This window comes from Sturnus vulgaris, chromosome 28, assembly GCF_052056855.1.
Source record: "Sturnus vulgaris isolate bStuVul1 chromosome 28, bStuVul1.hap1, whole genome shotgun sequence".
NCBI classification, from domain to species: Eukaryota; Metazoa; Chordata; class Aves; order Passeriformes; family Sturnidae; genus Sturnus; species Sturnus vulgaris.
Window position 1 is genome coordinate 519,196 of NC_142270.1, and position 16,648 is coordinate 535,843.

Here is a 16,648-nt window from a genome sequence, read left to right on the forward strand (position 1 = left end):
TGACTGGTGGGCTCAGCTCCTGCCGATAACTGGCTGCCTCTGCAGGAAAACCAGCTCATGTGGCACAGAGGCTTGAAAGGCTTGAAAAAAAGGCTGTTTCATTCCCAGAGTCGTGTGGTTGGGGATCTACCATGTTCCCAGGAAGGTTTCCCAAGGAAGTCGTGCCCACCCCATCCCTGGAAGTGTTCAAGACCAGGTTGGATGGGCCATAGGGCCTGGTCCAGTGAAAGGGCAGGGGAGTGGAACTGAATGGTCCTTAGGGTCCCTTCCAGCCCCAACCATTCCATGGTATCATGATTTAGCTGGAAGGAGGGAGGGGCTGTCAGGGGGTGGCAGTGGGAAGTGCCTGGGTCTGCAACTCCACCTTCTCCTGCATCTCCCCGGAGTCTGGGCCTCCGAGCTTTTCCTCTTCCTCTTTTTAATTAATCCAATTTGCCAGAGGATTCTTAGGCAATGGAATTGCAGTCAGTTGGAAGTCTTGAGGTGGATCTCTGGGGTGGCCAACATGATCCCACACATGCTGCTGTTCCCAGGAGCACAGCAGGTTTTCCAGGCACTCAACTCTCAGCCTTTGCCCAGAGCAAACAGCCCCTGGAACCAGGGCTCTGTGTTTGCCCTTGCTGTTTGGCTTGTGGGCTCAGCACGAGCACTGATATCTTATCTCGGGGCCTGGGAGCCCAAATCGGGGGGCAGTGCCCAGACCTGGAGCCCATCACGTGTTCCCAAGATGGCTGGGAATTTTCCAGGGAGAGTTTGCTGCCTTTTTCCTCCTGCAAAGCTGATCCACCCAGGAATTCCCAGGAATTGCCCCCAAGCTGCTTGTGTTCCTCCACTGGTGCTGAGCAGGGTGAAGCGATTTGGGGCGAAGTTTGGGTCCCACTGGGGCTCTGTGCTCAGGGCACAGCTGGTCCCACACAGCTCTGGGGCCATGAACCCCCACCAGATGTGTGAGGGCTGGGCAGGACAAGGATGGCCCTCTCCGGGTTCCTCAGCCCTTTTTTTGGGATCCTCCCTGCTTCCCTGCATTGCCTCCAAGGAGCTGAGCAGCCTGTGACCCTGTTGGCTGCAGTACCCTTATCTCTAACACATTTATCAGCCCCCCTGAGACATTCTCCATGCTCTGGGAAGCTGAGCACAGCGTGGCCCGTGTGAGGGGCAGGACACGGTGCCAGCACTGCCCAGGGCTTCACATCCAGCTCTGCCCTGCTGTGGCCAAGGGTGCTGCCCATGCTGGGCTCACCAGGGACAAGTTGGGAGCTCCTCCAAGGTTTTCCTGGTGTGTTTTCCACGTGAAGAACCGCCGTGGCCATGGCATGCCCCGTGGCTGGCACACAGGCTGCAGAACAAGCTGCCAAACTGGTTTAAAGCTCATTGCTGCAAAGGGTCAAGGGGAGGAGGAGAGAGGAATATCCAAGGACTGGCAGCTCAGTGCCCTGGTGGCTCTGTGCTCGTCGGTGATGCTCTGTCATGCTCTGACCCCTCTTTTGGTGATGTTCTGGACGCCCAGGGTGCTTCCCTGACTCCCGGGTGCACTCTCCATGCCTAGCTCTGATCCCACTGAAGCCGCACTTGGAGCCCTCTCATTCATTCCTCATCCCCTTGGAGTACAGCAGCCGCTTTCCATGGCCCTTTTCCACCGCCACAGAGCTGCTCCAGCTCCCAGCCGGGGCCATGCCCCGTTCCCTCGCCCCAGCCCTCGGAGGGTCAGCCCAGGAAAGCGGCCGGGCCTGATGGAGCCGCGGGGGCTGGCCCGGAGCTGCCTTTTCAGCTGGAGTCACTGGAGATGTGCATACTAATGACCCGCGGGTTTTGTTCCCTTTGTGCCGCACAAAGCACGGCCGGGGGAACCAGCACAGCACATTTGGTGCATTCAGGACTCCAGAGTGCTGATAGAGGGCTTTCCCCGGCCCTCTCCCCACCGAAACAGCCAGCTGGGCGCTTTTCCCGTGCCCGGCGCCCCAGCGCAGCGAGCTGCCTTGAAAACAAATGGGAGGGACACTCGGGGCTCGGCCCTCGGGCTCCCCTCGGAGAAGTGTCCCAGCTCTCCCTGGAGAAGGCAGCAAAGAGGTCCCGAAGCTCTTTGGGAGCTTCTCCCTCCCTGGTTTCCTGCTGCCACCTTCCCGTGTAGCCGGCAGCCACATGCCAGGAGCGCGTGGGATTCCTGAGAGCCTGGCCTGGGCTGTGGAGGCTGCGCCTGAACAGGACGGGGGTTGAGTATAGGAAAAACTTAGCCAAGCTCCGGTGTTCCCATAGCTACCACCAGGGCTTAACCTCTTGGGATGGAGGTTTAGGAGCTTCCATAAGCATCAGTAGGGTCAGGAATGGCTCTGCTGCCTTCTTCCAGATGGAGCCTGAGGCTAGAGCCCATCTTCCCTGGGATCCCTGTTGGTTTGGGTTTGGGCTTTTCTGGATGGGGCTGGTGGGATTTATCCTCCTGCCACATCCTCCCCAAGGCATCTGGATCTGGCTCAGTGATGTTCAAAATATTGATCCTGTATTGGGTGTGGGGGGCCAGGGGACAGAGGAGGGGCAGGGAACACAGTGGCTGCTCCAATAAAATAGAAAAAAAAATATAATACTGAATAAAATAATGAAATACAATAAAAAAACTGATCTTACCCTTGTACCTGGGAGGGGGCTGATTACCTCAGGGCTCTGGCTGGTGTGGACAGACCCTCCAGGTTAATGGGGTGTCCTTGTCCTGGTGCCACAGAGGACGGGGACTTCCTGGCGCTGGACCTTGGTGGCACCAACTTCCGCGTGCTGCGGGTGAAAGTGTCGGACAATGGGCTGCGGAAGGTTGAGATGGAGAACCAGATCTATGCCATCCCCGAGGAGCTCATGCGTGGCAGCGGGGTGCAGGTGAGTCCCTACTGTGTCCTGGGGCTGCAGCAGCACTGGGCCAGGGGATCCTGCTGGATCTTGTGCTGGGAGCTGTGAATTCCTGGCTGCCAGCATGGTGAGGAGTGGAGGCAGGCAGGGATGCAGGCATGGCATGTCCTGGGAGTGGGCAGCCAGGTCAGGTCTCGCTCTTTACCTTTTTACCAGCTTTTCGACCACATTGCTGAGTGTTTGGCCAACTTCCTGGACAAGCTGCAAATCAAAGACAAGAAACTCCCCCTTGGATTCACCTTCTCCTTCCCGTGTCACCAGACCAAGCTGGACGAGGTGGGTGAGGGGCTGGGCTGGGACAGGCTGAACTCTCGCTGTAAGTTCCACACCAATTTAAGATTAGGCTTTTAATTAGGCTCATTGATTTTAGGTCATGTGACCTTTTCCTCATCAAGGGCCACATCTTTCATTCCTGTAAAACCATTCCCCAAGCTCTAGGTGAGAGGAGTTTAGGATCAGCACTGTCCTTATATTTTTATGAATATTTTTTTGTCGACTCAGTGGCTGCTGGGTCAGAGACAGAGAGGATGGAACATTCCTTCAGGAAATGCAGAGCGTGGCATCACTTCCCAATAACCTTGTTGCTTGTCATCTTCTCCAAACACACTATCAACCCCGTTTAAACGAAAATTAATGTTTGCTAAGGATATGTGCCAGACTGCCTTTTTTAAAGCTGTTTGGTGATAATAAGTTGTGTTGAATCTCCCGTTTTACACACATCTGGCCAGGTTTTCATAGCAGCCTGGAGTGGTTTGGGTTGAAAGGGACCTTAAGGACCATTCAGAGTTCCACTTCCCTGCCATGAGCAGGGTCACCTTCCACTCTCCCAGGTTGCTCCAAGCCCTGTTCAATCTGGCCTCGAATACTTCCAGGGATCCAGGGGCAGCCACAGCTGCTGTGGACAACCTGTGCCAGGGCCCCTCCCCACCCTGAGTTTCTGGATTTCCCCTAATTTATCTTGAGGGTTTTTCAGATACCACCCATGTGTGAACTTTGACAGGGTCCTCGTGGCCCAGGGTCGCCGTGTGTGTGCCAGCAGGGTATGGTGCTGGCCGAGCCAGGGATGTGTCCCAGTATCTGCAGGGGTTTGGGAGCCCATGTTTCCCTGAAATGCTTCCATGGAAAGCAGCTTTTCCCTGGCTGCACCAGAGCTGCAGCCCCAGACGTGCCGAGCATCACATCCCCCTGTGCAGCCAGCGCGGGGAGGGCAGTCCCTGTCCCGTCTGCCAGCCGCGGGCTCCGATGGCTGTCACTGTCACTGTCAGCTGTGACCTTGCCGGGAGACCAAACATCCCCGAGCCCAGTGAGGCACGTGGCCTCGCTGCCGCCCTCCCTGGCTCGCAGGCTTGCTCCGCCCAGAAGGGCGATGCTCGTGCTGGCTCTCCTTGCCCTGATCTCACCAGGGGTGATGCTCGTGCTCGCTCTCCTTGCCCTGATCTCACCACAGCTCGGGCAGTGGCGGCTCCATGGAGCGCGGCAGCCCCGGCACGTCCTCCTGCATGGGAAGCGGCTCCAGCAGGGATTAACGCTTTCCTCCTGCAGGCACAGGGCTGTAAGGAATGGGAAAATACAGAGGCTGCAGGAGGCAGCGTCTGTGCCCTCGCCCGGGCTGTGTCGCTCAGTGCCTCAGTTTCCCCAGCTGTAAGGCAGGGTGGGTGTCTGCCTCTCTAAGGGGGCTGTGGCCACAGGGTTGAAGATTTCAAATGTAATTGATGTAATTTTCCTCCCCCCAGGGCTCAGCTTAGCCCCTGGCCAGGTGCCTCTGACCACAGAGGTACAGCGAGCCCCCCCACCCCACAGGGAAGGCTCAAGGATCAGTCCATAGGTACAGTGAGCCCCACACCCCACAGGGATGGGTCAAGGAGAATTCCTTGGGCTTGTGAACGGGTTCCAATGAGCCTCTCAACCCCCAGGTGTGGGTCAAGGAGCATTCCTTGGGCTTGTGAGCAGGTTTTGCTGCAGGGCTCAATCAAACCCGGTCACGGGAACCAGGTTCCTCCTGCCAGAGGAGCAATGAGCAGCTCACATGTTATTTTGTGGCCATAAACTTTATCTGACGCGGAAGCTGTGGCTGATAGTGCAGCTGGGGAACTGATAACAGGGGGCTCCCCCTGTAGGGCGACACGTCCCCTGTGCCAGCAGCTTGGTGTCACCTCCAAGCTTTCCTCTTGCTGTTTCCCTGCAGAGCATCCTGGTGACGTGGACGAAGGGGTTCAAGTGCAGCAGCGTGGAGGGGAGGGACGTGGTGTCACTGCTGCGCAAGTCCATCAAGAAAAGAGGGGTAAGAGGCTGGGATGGGGGCACACAGTTCCCTGGCACAGGAGTCTTTGGCTCCGTGGAGATGGTTTGGCCTGTTTTGTCTCCAATGGGTCACCCTCTCTTGTTTCCACCATCTCAGGACTTTGACATCGACATTGTGGCCGTGGTGAATGACACCGTGGGAACCATGATGACCTGTGGCTACGATGACCACAACTGTGAAGTTGGCCTCATTGTTGGTGAGCTGCAGCAAGGGGGAAGAGCTGGACTCCATCCCTCCAGAAAAGCCAGAGGGAGATCCTGTGTCTTGCAGGCCCTGGGGTCTTTGGGGAAAAAAGAGAGTGGGAAATCAGTGTTGGAAAACCAGCATTGTCCAATGTTTGTTTGCTTAGTTCTTCACTTTCTTTGGTGCACTGGGCTGTGACCAAAGGGAAATTGGGAATAATGAGAATGTAGAATAATGGGAATGAGGGAAAGGCCATGTCCTTGCTCACCCTGTTCCTGTGCTTGGCCCAGGTACTGGTACCAACGCCTGCTACATGGAGGAGATGAGGCACATTGACCTGGTGGAAGGGGATGAAGGTCGGATGTGTATCAACATGGAGTGGGGGGCCTTTGGTGACGATGGGGTGCTCAATGACATCCGCACCGAGTTCGACCGTGAGATCGACATGGGCTCGCTCAACCCTGGCAAACAATTGTGAGCAGATTCTTGGCTCAGGCTCAGGCTTGTGCTTTGCTCAGCATTGTCTGTCCTCCCATAGCGCTGGTGTTACTGGGACTGGGGAGGTCAGCCCAGCTAACTGGGTCACCACGTCCTCTGTTACTGGTGGAGAGAGGGGCTGTGTCTCAAACCAGGGCTTGTGTCCCAGCCCAGGACCGTATTCCAAACCAGGGCTGTCTGCCCCACATGCTGCCCTTGTGAGCCCCTCATGTGAATGTGCTGGTTCCTGTTCCCTTCCTGGCCAGCAAAGTCACACACCCTCAACTAATGTCCATCCCAATCCTACAGATCTCCCATTCCCTACAGGGCTGCTGTGGCATGGGGGTGATCTGGGGGCCCCTGCAAACTGACTGAGCCCCTTCAGGTGGCCATGAGTTTTCTTTGCAGAATGATGGTCATGTACACATGGCTTCATATTCCCAGTGAAGGGATAAACTGCTCTGGGAAGAGATTACCTAGATTCTATTGGGGTGGGAGGCTGCCAAGGGGTTTTCAAGTCAGCCTGTGGCCACCTTGTGACACACACACATCATTTATCCTGGAGAAAAGGAGGCTCAGGAGGGAGCTTATGGCAAGATAGGAGAGGTTTAGGTTGGCTATTAGGGAAGATTTCTGCTCTGAAAGGGTAGTCAGGTTTGGCATAGGCTGCCTAGGGCAGTGGTGGCGTCATCGTCTCTGGAGGGATTTAACAGCTCTGTGGATGTGGCACTTGAGGACATAGGTTAGTGGTGGCCTTGGCAGTGCTGGTGAATGGTTGGACATGATAACCTTAGAGGGCTTTTCCAGCCCAAACCATTCCCTGATTCTATCTCATGCCTCCCCATGGGCAGGTTTGAGAAGATGATCAGCGGGATGTACATGGGGGAGCTCGTCAGGCTCATCCTGGTGAAGATGACCAAGGAAGGGCTGTTGTTTGGGGGAAGGCTCACGCCGGATCTGCTCACCACTGGCCACTTTGAGACCAGATTTGTCTCTGCCATTGAGAAGTAAGTAGAATCCTGGGGTTTCCTGGCTCCCAGCCCATCTCCCATCATCACTGAGCAAACCTGGACCACCACACAGCAAAAACTGGGTTCCCAGGCATGAACCCCTTTTTGTCCTTCCAGGGAGAAGGAAGGGCTGCAGAAAGCCCATGAGATCCTGAGCAAGCTGGGCCTGGAGCCGTCGCACGAGGACTGCCTGGCCACGCTGCGCATCTGCCAGATCGTGTCGACGCGTTCGGCCAGCCTGTGCGGGGCCACGCTGGCCGCGGTGCTGCGCCGCATCAAGGACAACAAGGGCGTGGAGCGCTTGCGCTCTACCGTGGGCGTGGACGGCTCCGTCTACAAGAAACACCCGCAGTGAGTCCGGGCTGGGACAGGGATCTGGGGGTGCTGGGGACAGACACAGACAGGGATCTGCTGCTGCCAGCAGTGTGTACAGCTTGGCACAGGAGAAGCACCTCCAAATATCTCCTTGGGCACCTCGTTTGGATGCCAGGGGGTTCCCAGAGGGTCACACTCAGGTCCCCTTTCTTCCTCCTGCACAGCTTTGCCCGCCGCCTCCACAAGACCGTGCGGAAGCTGCTGCCGGACTGCGAGATCCGGTTCATCCGCTCGGAGGACGGGAGCGGCAAAGGGGCGGCCATGGTGACAGCGGTGGCCTACAGGCTCGCTGCACAGCACAAGGCTCGGCAGAAGATCCTGGAGCCCTTCAAGCTGAGCCACGAGCAGCTGCTGGAGGTGAAGGGAAGGATGAGGATAGAGATGGAGAAAGGGCTGGGCAAGGAGACGCACGCAGAGGCAACGGTGAAAATGCTGCCGACCTATGTGTGCTCCACTCCCGATGGAACAGGTGATGTATCCTGTGTAAAACTTCTGTGTGTGAGCCCATGGATCTCCTGCATCCTTGGGAGTGGCTGAATCCACTGTGGCCGGTTCTTCTTTGTGGTGGGAGTGGCACAAACCTCCAGTTTGATCCTGGGTAAAGCACTGAGCCTCTGGGACGTTCTGCACCTGACTTAACACAAAGCCTGGTTCTGCATGGCCACAAATCCTGCCACAGGATTCTCTCCGCCCCCATTCTGGGTTGTGTCCTTGGTTCTTCCTGTAGCTTGGGCGAGTGCCTGACCTTGGCTTGAAGCTTGTGCAGGTCCTGTGCAGGGCCAGGAGCTGGACTTCAGTGATCCTTGTGGGTCCCATCCAACTCAGGTTTATGATTTGAAGTCTCATCATCACCCCAAGTCTGGATCAAACCTCTGCATCCTCTTCCTACCTGCCCCCCCTGTTCCTACCTGCATCCCCAGTCTCCATCCCTAGCCATGTCTCCGTTTCCATCCCTCTCCCTGGAAGAGGGCAGATTCATATTTGCTCTGTGCTACATCCTGGATGCCCCGTGCTGGGATGACTCCTGATGATCTTCTCGGGTGATGTCTCCTGATGATCCTCTCTTGGGTTGCAGAAAAGGGAGATTTCCTTGCCCTGGACCTGGGAGGAACCAACTTCCGTGTGCTGCTGGTGCGCGTCAGGAACGGGATGCGGCGCGGGGTGGAGATGCACAACAAGATCTACTCCATCCCCGTGGAGATCATGCAGGGGACGGGAGAGGAGGTCAGGATGGGCAAAGAGAGAGGGGAAAGGGGCATCTTCCCTGGGGTGGCTGGAGCAGGGCTGACCATGGAGCTGGTTTTACCTTTCCAGGGAGCGAAACCAGGAGTGGGGAGGGCTGATGCTCTCCTGCCCTTAGAGCAGTGAGTGCTGCCCAAGGCTCTGGAGTTTGGGAAGCTGGAAAATGGTTTTTAGGTTAGAAATGGTGCTATTCCCAGACATGACTGAACCTCCCCAAATCCCACATGCTCCACAAGAGCAGATAAGCATCATCCTCATTTCCCAGATAGGGAAACCACAACACAAGCCATGAGAAATGTCGCTGGAGACACATTTGGAAAGAGTTTTGCAAACCACTCCAGGCAGTGCTTGGGGACTGGGAGTATCTCCAGCAGACTGGGCTGGAGGGCTGTGGGGATCCTTTGCAGAGGGACTGGATTCCCATGTCACTTACCTCTTGGAACCTGCAAGGTGGAGACAATGCAGAGTTTGGCCATGCTGTGGGTGGGGAAGAGGGTGAAACTGAGCTTTTTGGGGTTGCTCACTTCCTACAGTGCAGCTGAGCCTTGTCCTGCTCCATTCAGAGTCCTGGGAGTGACTTGAACATTCCAACAGGCCTGGGAATGGGTTGGAATCCCCAGCAGTTTGGGCAGGCTGGCTTCCAGCTGGGCTCTGGCTGTGGTGGTAGCTTTTCCTTTTGACTTTGCTTGTCCAGCTCTTTGACCACATCGTCCACTGCATCTCCGACTTCCTGGAGTACATGGGAATGAAGGGCGTATCGCTCCCGCTTGGATTCACCTTCTCCTTCCCCTGCCAGCAGAACAACCTGGATGAGGTAACCCCACCCCTCCTGGCAGCATCCCTGGCTGGTACCTGGCTGTGCCTCCCAGCTGCTATTGAGGAAGACTCACTGGGGGGTTTTTCCCACAACAGGGAATTCTCCTGAAGTGGACAAAAGGTTTCAAGGCGACGGGCTGTGAGGGAGAGGACGTGGTGGGCCTGCTGAAGGAGGCCATTCACAGGAGAGAGGTGAGCAGCCACGGGGCTGGGAGAAGCCAGTGACTGCTCCCACATCCTGGCTCTTTTTAGCATCATTAATTGGCCTGTAAAACAAATTACTGGGCTGAGCTCAGGGTAATGACTGTCGGAATTTTCACAGCCACCCTTACTCATCACTTGAGGTTGGATTTTCAGACCCTGGAGCTATGGGCTGGCTCCTGGCCAGGGCTGAAGCACACTTGTTTGGCTCTGAGCTCAGGAGACACGGGCTCGTTTCCTCGGCACAGACCACCCCAAGCTCCTGCCCAGGGGCTACTCCTGGCAGGGCTGACCCAGCCCTTTGGCAGCTGGAGGTGTCTGAGGTCTGAGCTCTGCCAGCAGACAGGTGGGGCTGTGGGAAGTCCATGGTTGCCTCCGTGTCTGTGGAGGTGGATGGTCATGGAAGACAAGGAAGACAACAGTTTTAGACTAAAAGAGGAGAGATTTAGGTTGGATATTGGGAAGAAATTCCTCCCTGTGAGGGTGGGGAGGCCCTGGCGCAGGGTGCCCAGAGAAGCTGTGGCTGCCCCTGAATCCCTAGAAGTGCCCAAGGCCAGGTTGGATGGAACTTGGAGCAGCCTGTGGATAGTGGAAGGGGGTAGAATGGGATGGGCTTTAAAGACCTTTCCAGCCCAGACCATTCCATGATTCTGTGACTCTATGACTGCCACACTCACCAGACAGACAGGTCCTTTCCCAGCCATGGGAGCAGACTTAGCAGGAATTCCAAGTTCTCCAGGAATAACTCGTGCAATCCATCCCTCTGCAGGAATTTGACCTGGACGTGGTGGCAGTGGTAAATGACACAGTTGGCACCATGATGACCTGTGGGTACGAGGATCCCTACTGTGAAGTTGGGCTTATTGTCGGTAAGAACTGAAAGTTCATTTCAGAGCTCCTGGTCTGTGGTCCCACACCTGCCCCGTGAGGCGTGGGAGGTATCCCAGGGCTCTGATCCCGCTCCTCTCCGCAGGCACAGGCAGCAATGCCTGCTACATGGAGGAAATGAGGAATGTGGAGCTGGTGGAAGGGGACGAGGGCAGGATGTGTGTCAACATGGAGTGGGGGGCCTTCGGGGACAGCGGGTGCCTGGATGACATTCGGACGGAGTTCGACGTGGCGGTGGATGAGCTGTCCCTCAACCCTGGGAAGCAGAGGTGAGTGGTGGCTTTGGGGGGCTGAAAGGGACACTAATGAGGGTCCAGGAGCAGTTCTGCCCCACCAGCCCCTTGATGGATCCAGGGGATGATGAGCAGGACACACATGTGTCCTGTGTCCCTTGTCCCCTGCCCGTGGGTGCGGGCTGTGCTGCTGGGCTTGCTGAAAGGATTGTACTGAAGGCACCTGGCAGAGCTGGAATCCCCATCCAGTCCCAGTGTCCCTTCCTGTTATGATGTCCAGCCTCGTCCTCTCCTTCCCAGGTATGAGAAGATGATCAGTGGGATGTACCTGGGGGAAATCGTCCGCAACATCCTGATAGACTTCACCAAGAGAGGGCTCCTCTTCCGGGGACGGATCTCGGAGAGGCTGAAGACTAGAGGGATCTTTGAGACCAAGTTCCTGTCCCAGATAGAGAGGTGAGGTCCAACAGGGAGTGAGCACCAGCTGACAATCAGAGCAAAGATGGAATTTGGGGAAAGTGCCCCCAGGGCTGATTGGAGAAGTTCCACCTGCTTGGTCTGGAGCCAAGGTGATGCAGGATGGTGCCACACCGATAAATCAGCAGAGCCCACGTGGTTCTGGCAGCACCAGTGTGGGAGACAAGGGGGCTGGCTGGGGCTGGCAGCACAGATGGCTCTTTATCCTGGGCAGAGAGGGGCCGTGGGTTACAGGGGTGTCACACTCCACTGGCTTTGTTCTGAAATAGCCTCCCTGATGAGGATGTGACACCAGGCCACATCCAACTCTGAAAGCTGAGCTTGAAGGCAGGCTGCAGGGTCGCCCCAGGCACTGTCACCCAAGCCACGAGTCCCTGGGCTCTGCAATATGTAGCTCAGGAAGGGGAAGCCACACATCCCAGCTGCTCCATCTCCTAACGCTTCCCATGCCCGTGTCCTCCCCAGTGACTGCCTGGCCCTGCTCCAGGTGCGCTCCATCCTGCAGCACCTGGGCCTGGAGTCCACATGTGACGACAGCATCATCGTGAAGGAGGTGTGCACGGTGGTGGCGCGGCGCGCTGCACAGCTCTGCGGCGCCGGCATGGCCGCCGTGGTGGACAAGATCCGCGAGAACCGCGGCCTGGACTTCCTCAAAGTCACCGTTGGCGTGGACGGGACGCTCTACAAGCTGCACCCTCAGTGAGTGGCTCTGGTTGTGCTCCAAGGGGGCTGCCCAAGGACACCTGTCTGCCCTGGGCAGTTGGGGGGCTCTGGAGGAAGGTTCGGGGGATAATGGGGGAGTTTGAGGTGTTTCAGGGGCTCGAGGGCTGCCAGGAGCCCACTGACACAAACCTAAGGCCCAGCAGGAGTCAGCTGCTCTCTTAAGGACAGGGGCTCCTCCAGTCCCACTGGACCTGACCCAGACGTGGTGACCAGGTTCAGCCAGGGCTCCAAATCATGGCATGAGGCAGCTCTAACCAGCAATGAGCAGGATCATGAGGGTTCATGGCTGCACAGAAAGTTGCCCATGCCAGAGCTGGCCGGCTGGTGCTGCTGGACAGTGGAGGTCAGATAGGGACTAAGGCACTGAGCTGAGCTTAAGGGCTCAGGGAGCAAAGTGAGTCACCGAAGACTCTCCCCAGATGGGGCTGGTCAGGGCGACTGAAGCTCCTTAGGGCTCTCAGGGCTTGGTGGGATTGAGAAGGGGCTGGGTTTCATCCTGAGTGAAGGCACAGCACGGTTGTGTTGTAACTATGGGCTTGGGCTAAGTGTGGAGACTTGGGCTTTCTAAGCTTCATCCCTAGCAGCTCTGTCTCCATCCATCCATCCATCCATCCATCCTTCTCCTTGGAGTCTGTGTTGCCCTTTGAAGCAAGGCAGATCAGGGGTTAGGACTGACACCTTCACCCCACTTTTGGCTAATTCAGAACCTCTCCCTCCCCTTGCCCTGCAGCTTCTCCAACATCCTGCACGAGACAGTGAAGCAGCTGTCCCCCAAGTGTGAAGTGACCTTCCTGCAGTCAGAGGACGGCAGCGGCAAAGGTGCCGCGCTCATCACGGCCGTGGCCTGCCGCATCCGCGAGGCCGGGCAGCGGTAGAGGGAAGCAGGTTTGCCCAAGAGCTTGGTTTTAGCAAAACAGGACGTTTCCTCACCCAGTCCCTCCCTCTCTGCACACACTCACACACCCATGCACCCCCTCCCCTCCAAGCAGACTCATAACTTTACTTGTTTTCCGAGGCACCACGGTGGGACTGGAGATGCCGTGGGCTCTGTACAAAGTGTTGTCGTAGGAGTTTCCTTGCATGCCATAAAACCACCTGTTGAGTAAAGCTCACACTGTCTTTTGGCTTCTCCCTGCATTTCCAGGTGGAGCTGGAGCTCTCCCATGTGCAGCCTCCATCACACCCCAGCTCTCCTCCCACACTCCGAACCACTGTCCCTCCCCTAACAGCAATAGGGATAACACTTGGATAATTAAGACACTGCATTGTCACTTTAACAGTACCTATTTATGTATGTTGGAGTCGTAGCTGTCCGTGCTGTAGAAGCAAACCTCTAAGATTGGGCTAAAGACCTCCACTAGTCTTTTACCCTGATCAAGGCTGTATTATTTCCATGAAAGTCATGGTAACTCTTAAAGCACAGGGTGCAGAATTCCACCGGCGTGTCCGCGGCTGCACTGGAGGTACCACGTATCTCCCTTGGTGAGCAATACTAGAGAACCTGCTGGAACCAGGCCAGGGGTGCCCCTCGGCCCACTCTGGCAGAGCATGTGCCTGGAAATAATTGGGGACTCAGGGTCTAATCCCATTTCCTGACCTCTCGCCTGCACCCTGAGTAGCCTGTAGGAACATGGCGTGTATGTAGGGTTGTGTTTCACCCCTGGACACCACTACCCCTTCCCTGGTGCATGTGTGGGCACGAGGAGCTGCTGCCACGGGTTGGTGTCTCCCCTGCCAAGCCCCAAACTCGTGGCCGTGTGTCTACCCTTGGCGTGGAGAGTCTGGTTTGCTTTGTGTCTGTGAAATAGTTCTGTGGCTGCAGCCTTTACGTGGTACCTGGATTTATACACTGTATATTTATGTTTTAAGAGATCTGATGTCTTTTTATGTACATAGTCTCGGGGGGGTTGTATCACTTAGTTTTAACATCACCTTTTCATGTTGTTGAAGAACAGTACAGAGTAATTATTTTTTTTTCTTCTGTTGTGTAATTTTTTTTTAATTTAAAATTTTCTTGGGGTAGACTGGAGAAGGAGACCCAAATACCTGAGGAATGTTGTACAAGAGGTTTGGGCATTCTGACCTTATCACCAGGACAAAAGGGAAAGCAGAAAGCCAGGGAAGCAGTGTGCAGGATCGGCAGGGACCCGTGGTGATGCTGTCAGGTTCAGGCTGGGTTTAACATTAGGAGAGGTTTTATTTTGTCCCCTGCCCTCCCCAGCCACGCTCTGGAAGGTCACATCCATGGGTGGATGACATAACCCAGGGCCCTGCAGGGCTCTCGACCTCACGTCACCATCGTGGTCAAGCGCTGGCAGCAGCCAAGCCGAGCTCAGGTCTCGGTGACAGCAGCTAGTGCCACTCCATCCCCATGTGGCATCCTCAGAGCTGCCTGGCAGCGGTCCCAGGGACCCCCGTGCCCACAGCAGCACTTGTGTGCCATGGCCAAACGCAGGAATCCATTTTTGCCAACAGGAAACTCTAGATGAACTAAAAGCTGCAGGTCTCTGCCTCAGTGAGCAAAGACAGACGGGGGGAGGAGGGTTTCTGTAAATATTTAGCAGAAGTTAATGAAATTTCAGTGATGTACAAAAGAAAATAATAACTAATAATCCCCACAAACAGCCCTTCAGATTGGAGGATAGAGTTTTTGTCTATTTTTATGTATATTTTTATACTGCTTGGGGTAACCTCATTACCAAAAGTCTCTCTTCTGTGTTGGGGGTCAATTTCAGTAGCACAATTTTAAAGCAAAAATTACTCTTTTGGGCATTTTAAATGCTTATTTTTTTATAAGCCTCAAGACAATTATAACACATAAAATCTATGTATAGAAATGATGTAAGAAACCAAGTGTAGTGGAAGTTTTAGAAGCTGTCAAATAAATCTTTGAAGGATGATACAGAAAACCTCTAATCTGGTACCAAGCAGTTTTGTGTGATTTTTTTCCTCAGAAAATCGGCATTTTGCCTACTGAAAAATCAAAACAGAAATCTTTTTAGCTGCTGCACTGTGCAGAGTTGCATTAGTGGCTGCTTTTACTCTTAGCCAGCTGTACCCCTTCTGAAATCCATAGTGTTTTCATCAGTTAGTGAGTGAAATTTTATACAACAGTAGTTTTGGGGGCAGAATGGGAAGATTAGGGACCTGAGCAGCCCTGCTTTTGATTCAGGCTGTATTGGAGCAGGGGACTGACAGGGTGAGAGGGAAACTGGGGAGCTGAGGTCCCTGGCCTGGAGCAGGGTCACCACAGTCCCCTCACCTGTCTGGGTGAGGAAGGATCACTCTGAGCTTGCAGGGTGGTGGTGAATTTTTGGCTGGACTTGGTCACAGGGATACTCACCTGGGTATCCAAGGCTCCCATAATGCTGGAAAGCTTTAGCTTAGGCTCAGAATCAAGCAGGGTCTGGAGTGCTCCCAATTAAAAGCAGTACTTGAAGTGTTACAAGACACCTGTGTTACCTGTGGGTGCAGATCCGCCCTCCCCGAGGCTGCAGGGAGGGTTTGGGGAACACCTGGAGCAGTTTGTGCTCCTTGGGGTCCCCAGGGGCATAAGCACTGCAGGTGTTGGATGTACAGTCTTACTCTGAGGGCTGGGACTAGAACCTCATGCCAAAACATTGCCATGGGATGTTCTGTGAATGTGTTTAAAATGAAGAAGGGAAGATTAAATCCTAATTATTGATATGAAGGGAAGATCAAATGATTATCTGTAGGGACAGAGAGAGACAGAGACTGCTCAGCCTGATTTGCCCAGTCTGCATCTTCCCTGCAGCAAGCGCTGCTCTGTGGATTTAGGATGATTTTGTTTTGCTTGGTTGTTCCCATCTGGATGCATTTTCTTTGCGCTCTCGGGGTGCTGGAATGTTCTCTGGCCACGCAGGCAGCAGGGAACAAGAATCTCTGCCCTTCCCTCCCTGGCAAATCTCTCCTCACTGGTACTTTGGACAGGATTTAATTGGGTTTTGAATATATATGTAGATACATATAAACACAATCAGCAAATTACTGAGCCTTTCAAGGAGAATTTGCCTCTTCCCTTCCTGGAGTCCAAGGCTGGGAGGGTGAAGCTCCTGCTGAGTGGCCTAAGGGCTATCAGTGGGGCACAGATCTCTGGTCTGGCAGCAGCTCGGGTGCAGTTTGACCCGAGATAACTCGAGATAACTCGGTGCCTGCTCTCCCTTATCAGGCAATCCAAACCCATCTGGCTGTCAGAGAGATAAGGGGGTGAAAGGTCCAAGTGCATGGGAGGGGAGAGGTGTAAAATGGTGGTAAAACGCACCCTGCAGGGGTTGTGGGGTCCAAGGTAACAACAAAATAACCTGGAATGTGGGAAGCTCTTGCCCCAGTCCACACCCCACCCCTCCAGATAAGGAAAATGCCTGCTTTGGGCAGATCATTCACTTCTCTGGTGGAAAAATGGGCACTGAAGGCAAAAAGAGGCAATTCCTGTTCTAAAGGTAATTTGGAGAGAGGAAAATTCTTCCTCTTGTGACACCCCTGACCAGTCTGAAATCTTCCTGGCCTGAAGCAAAGACAATGCATCCTGATGTGGGCGCTGGCTCCGTGCAGGCAGGGGAGTCATAAAGCCAAAGACTGTGCAGCTGCTGGCAGAAACGAGTGCTGTAGATTCACCTGATGTTGTTCTTTCGTGTTTACAATATTTATTTTTAGCAATTGACTGCAATGATATTATATATAGGCTTCCTTATTTTTGTACTTTTCATACCGTTTTCCTGAGTGTGGTGTTGTACTGCTCAGTTCCCCTCGGCCACCGCTGCTGCTCCTAGTCAGTGACAATAAACGAGAAAAACAACCACCACCCATTT

General features: G+C 54.8%; 1 protein-coding gene across 2 annotated transcripts in view; it reads left to right on the forward strand.

Moving 5' to 3' along the window:
- The window catches only part of LOC106862399 (hexokinase-2), a 35,367-nt gene extending 18,722 nt beyond the window's left edge, over positions 1–16,645 (forward strand). For both annotated transcript variants that reach the window (XM_088180071.1, XM_014891367.2), the window contains 16 exons: positions 2,714–2,862; positions 3,049–3,168; positions 5,078–5,173; positions 5,291–5,390; positions 5,668–5,851; positions 6,706–6,861; positions 6,982–7,215; positions 7,404–7,708; positions 8,315–8,463; positions 9,176–9,295; positions 9,394–9,489; positions 10,268–10,367; positions 10,472–10,655; positions 10,920–11,075; positions 11,562–11,795; positions 12,550–16,645. In XM_088180071.1, coding sequence (XP_088036197.1) covers positions 2,714–2,862; positions 3,049–3,168; positions 5,078–5,173; positions 5,291–5,390; positions 5,668–5,851; positions 6,706–6,861; positions 6,982–7,215; positions 7,404–7,708; positions 8,315–8,463; positions 9,176–9,295; positions 9,394–9,489; positions 10,268–10,367; positions 10,472–10,655; positions 10,920–11,075; positions 11,562–11,795; positions 12,550–12,694 — 2,528 coding nt within the window. In that variant the 3' untranslated portion in view covers positions 12,695–16,645. The remainder of the gene's footprint in view (positions 1–2,713; positions 2,863–3,048; positions 3,169–5,077; positions 5,174–5,290; positions 5,391–5,667; positions 5,852–6,705; positions 6,862–6,981; positions 7,216–7,403; positions 7,709–8,314; positions 8,464–9,175; positions 9,296–9,393; positions 9,490–10,267; positions 10,368–10,471; positions 10,656–10,919; positions 11,076–11,561; positions 11,796–12,549) is intronic.
- Positions 16,646–16,648: the final 3 nt, after the last annotated feature.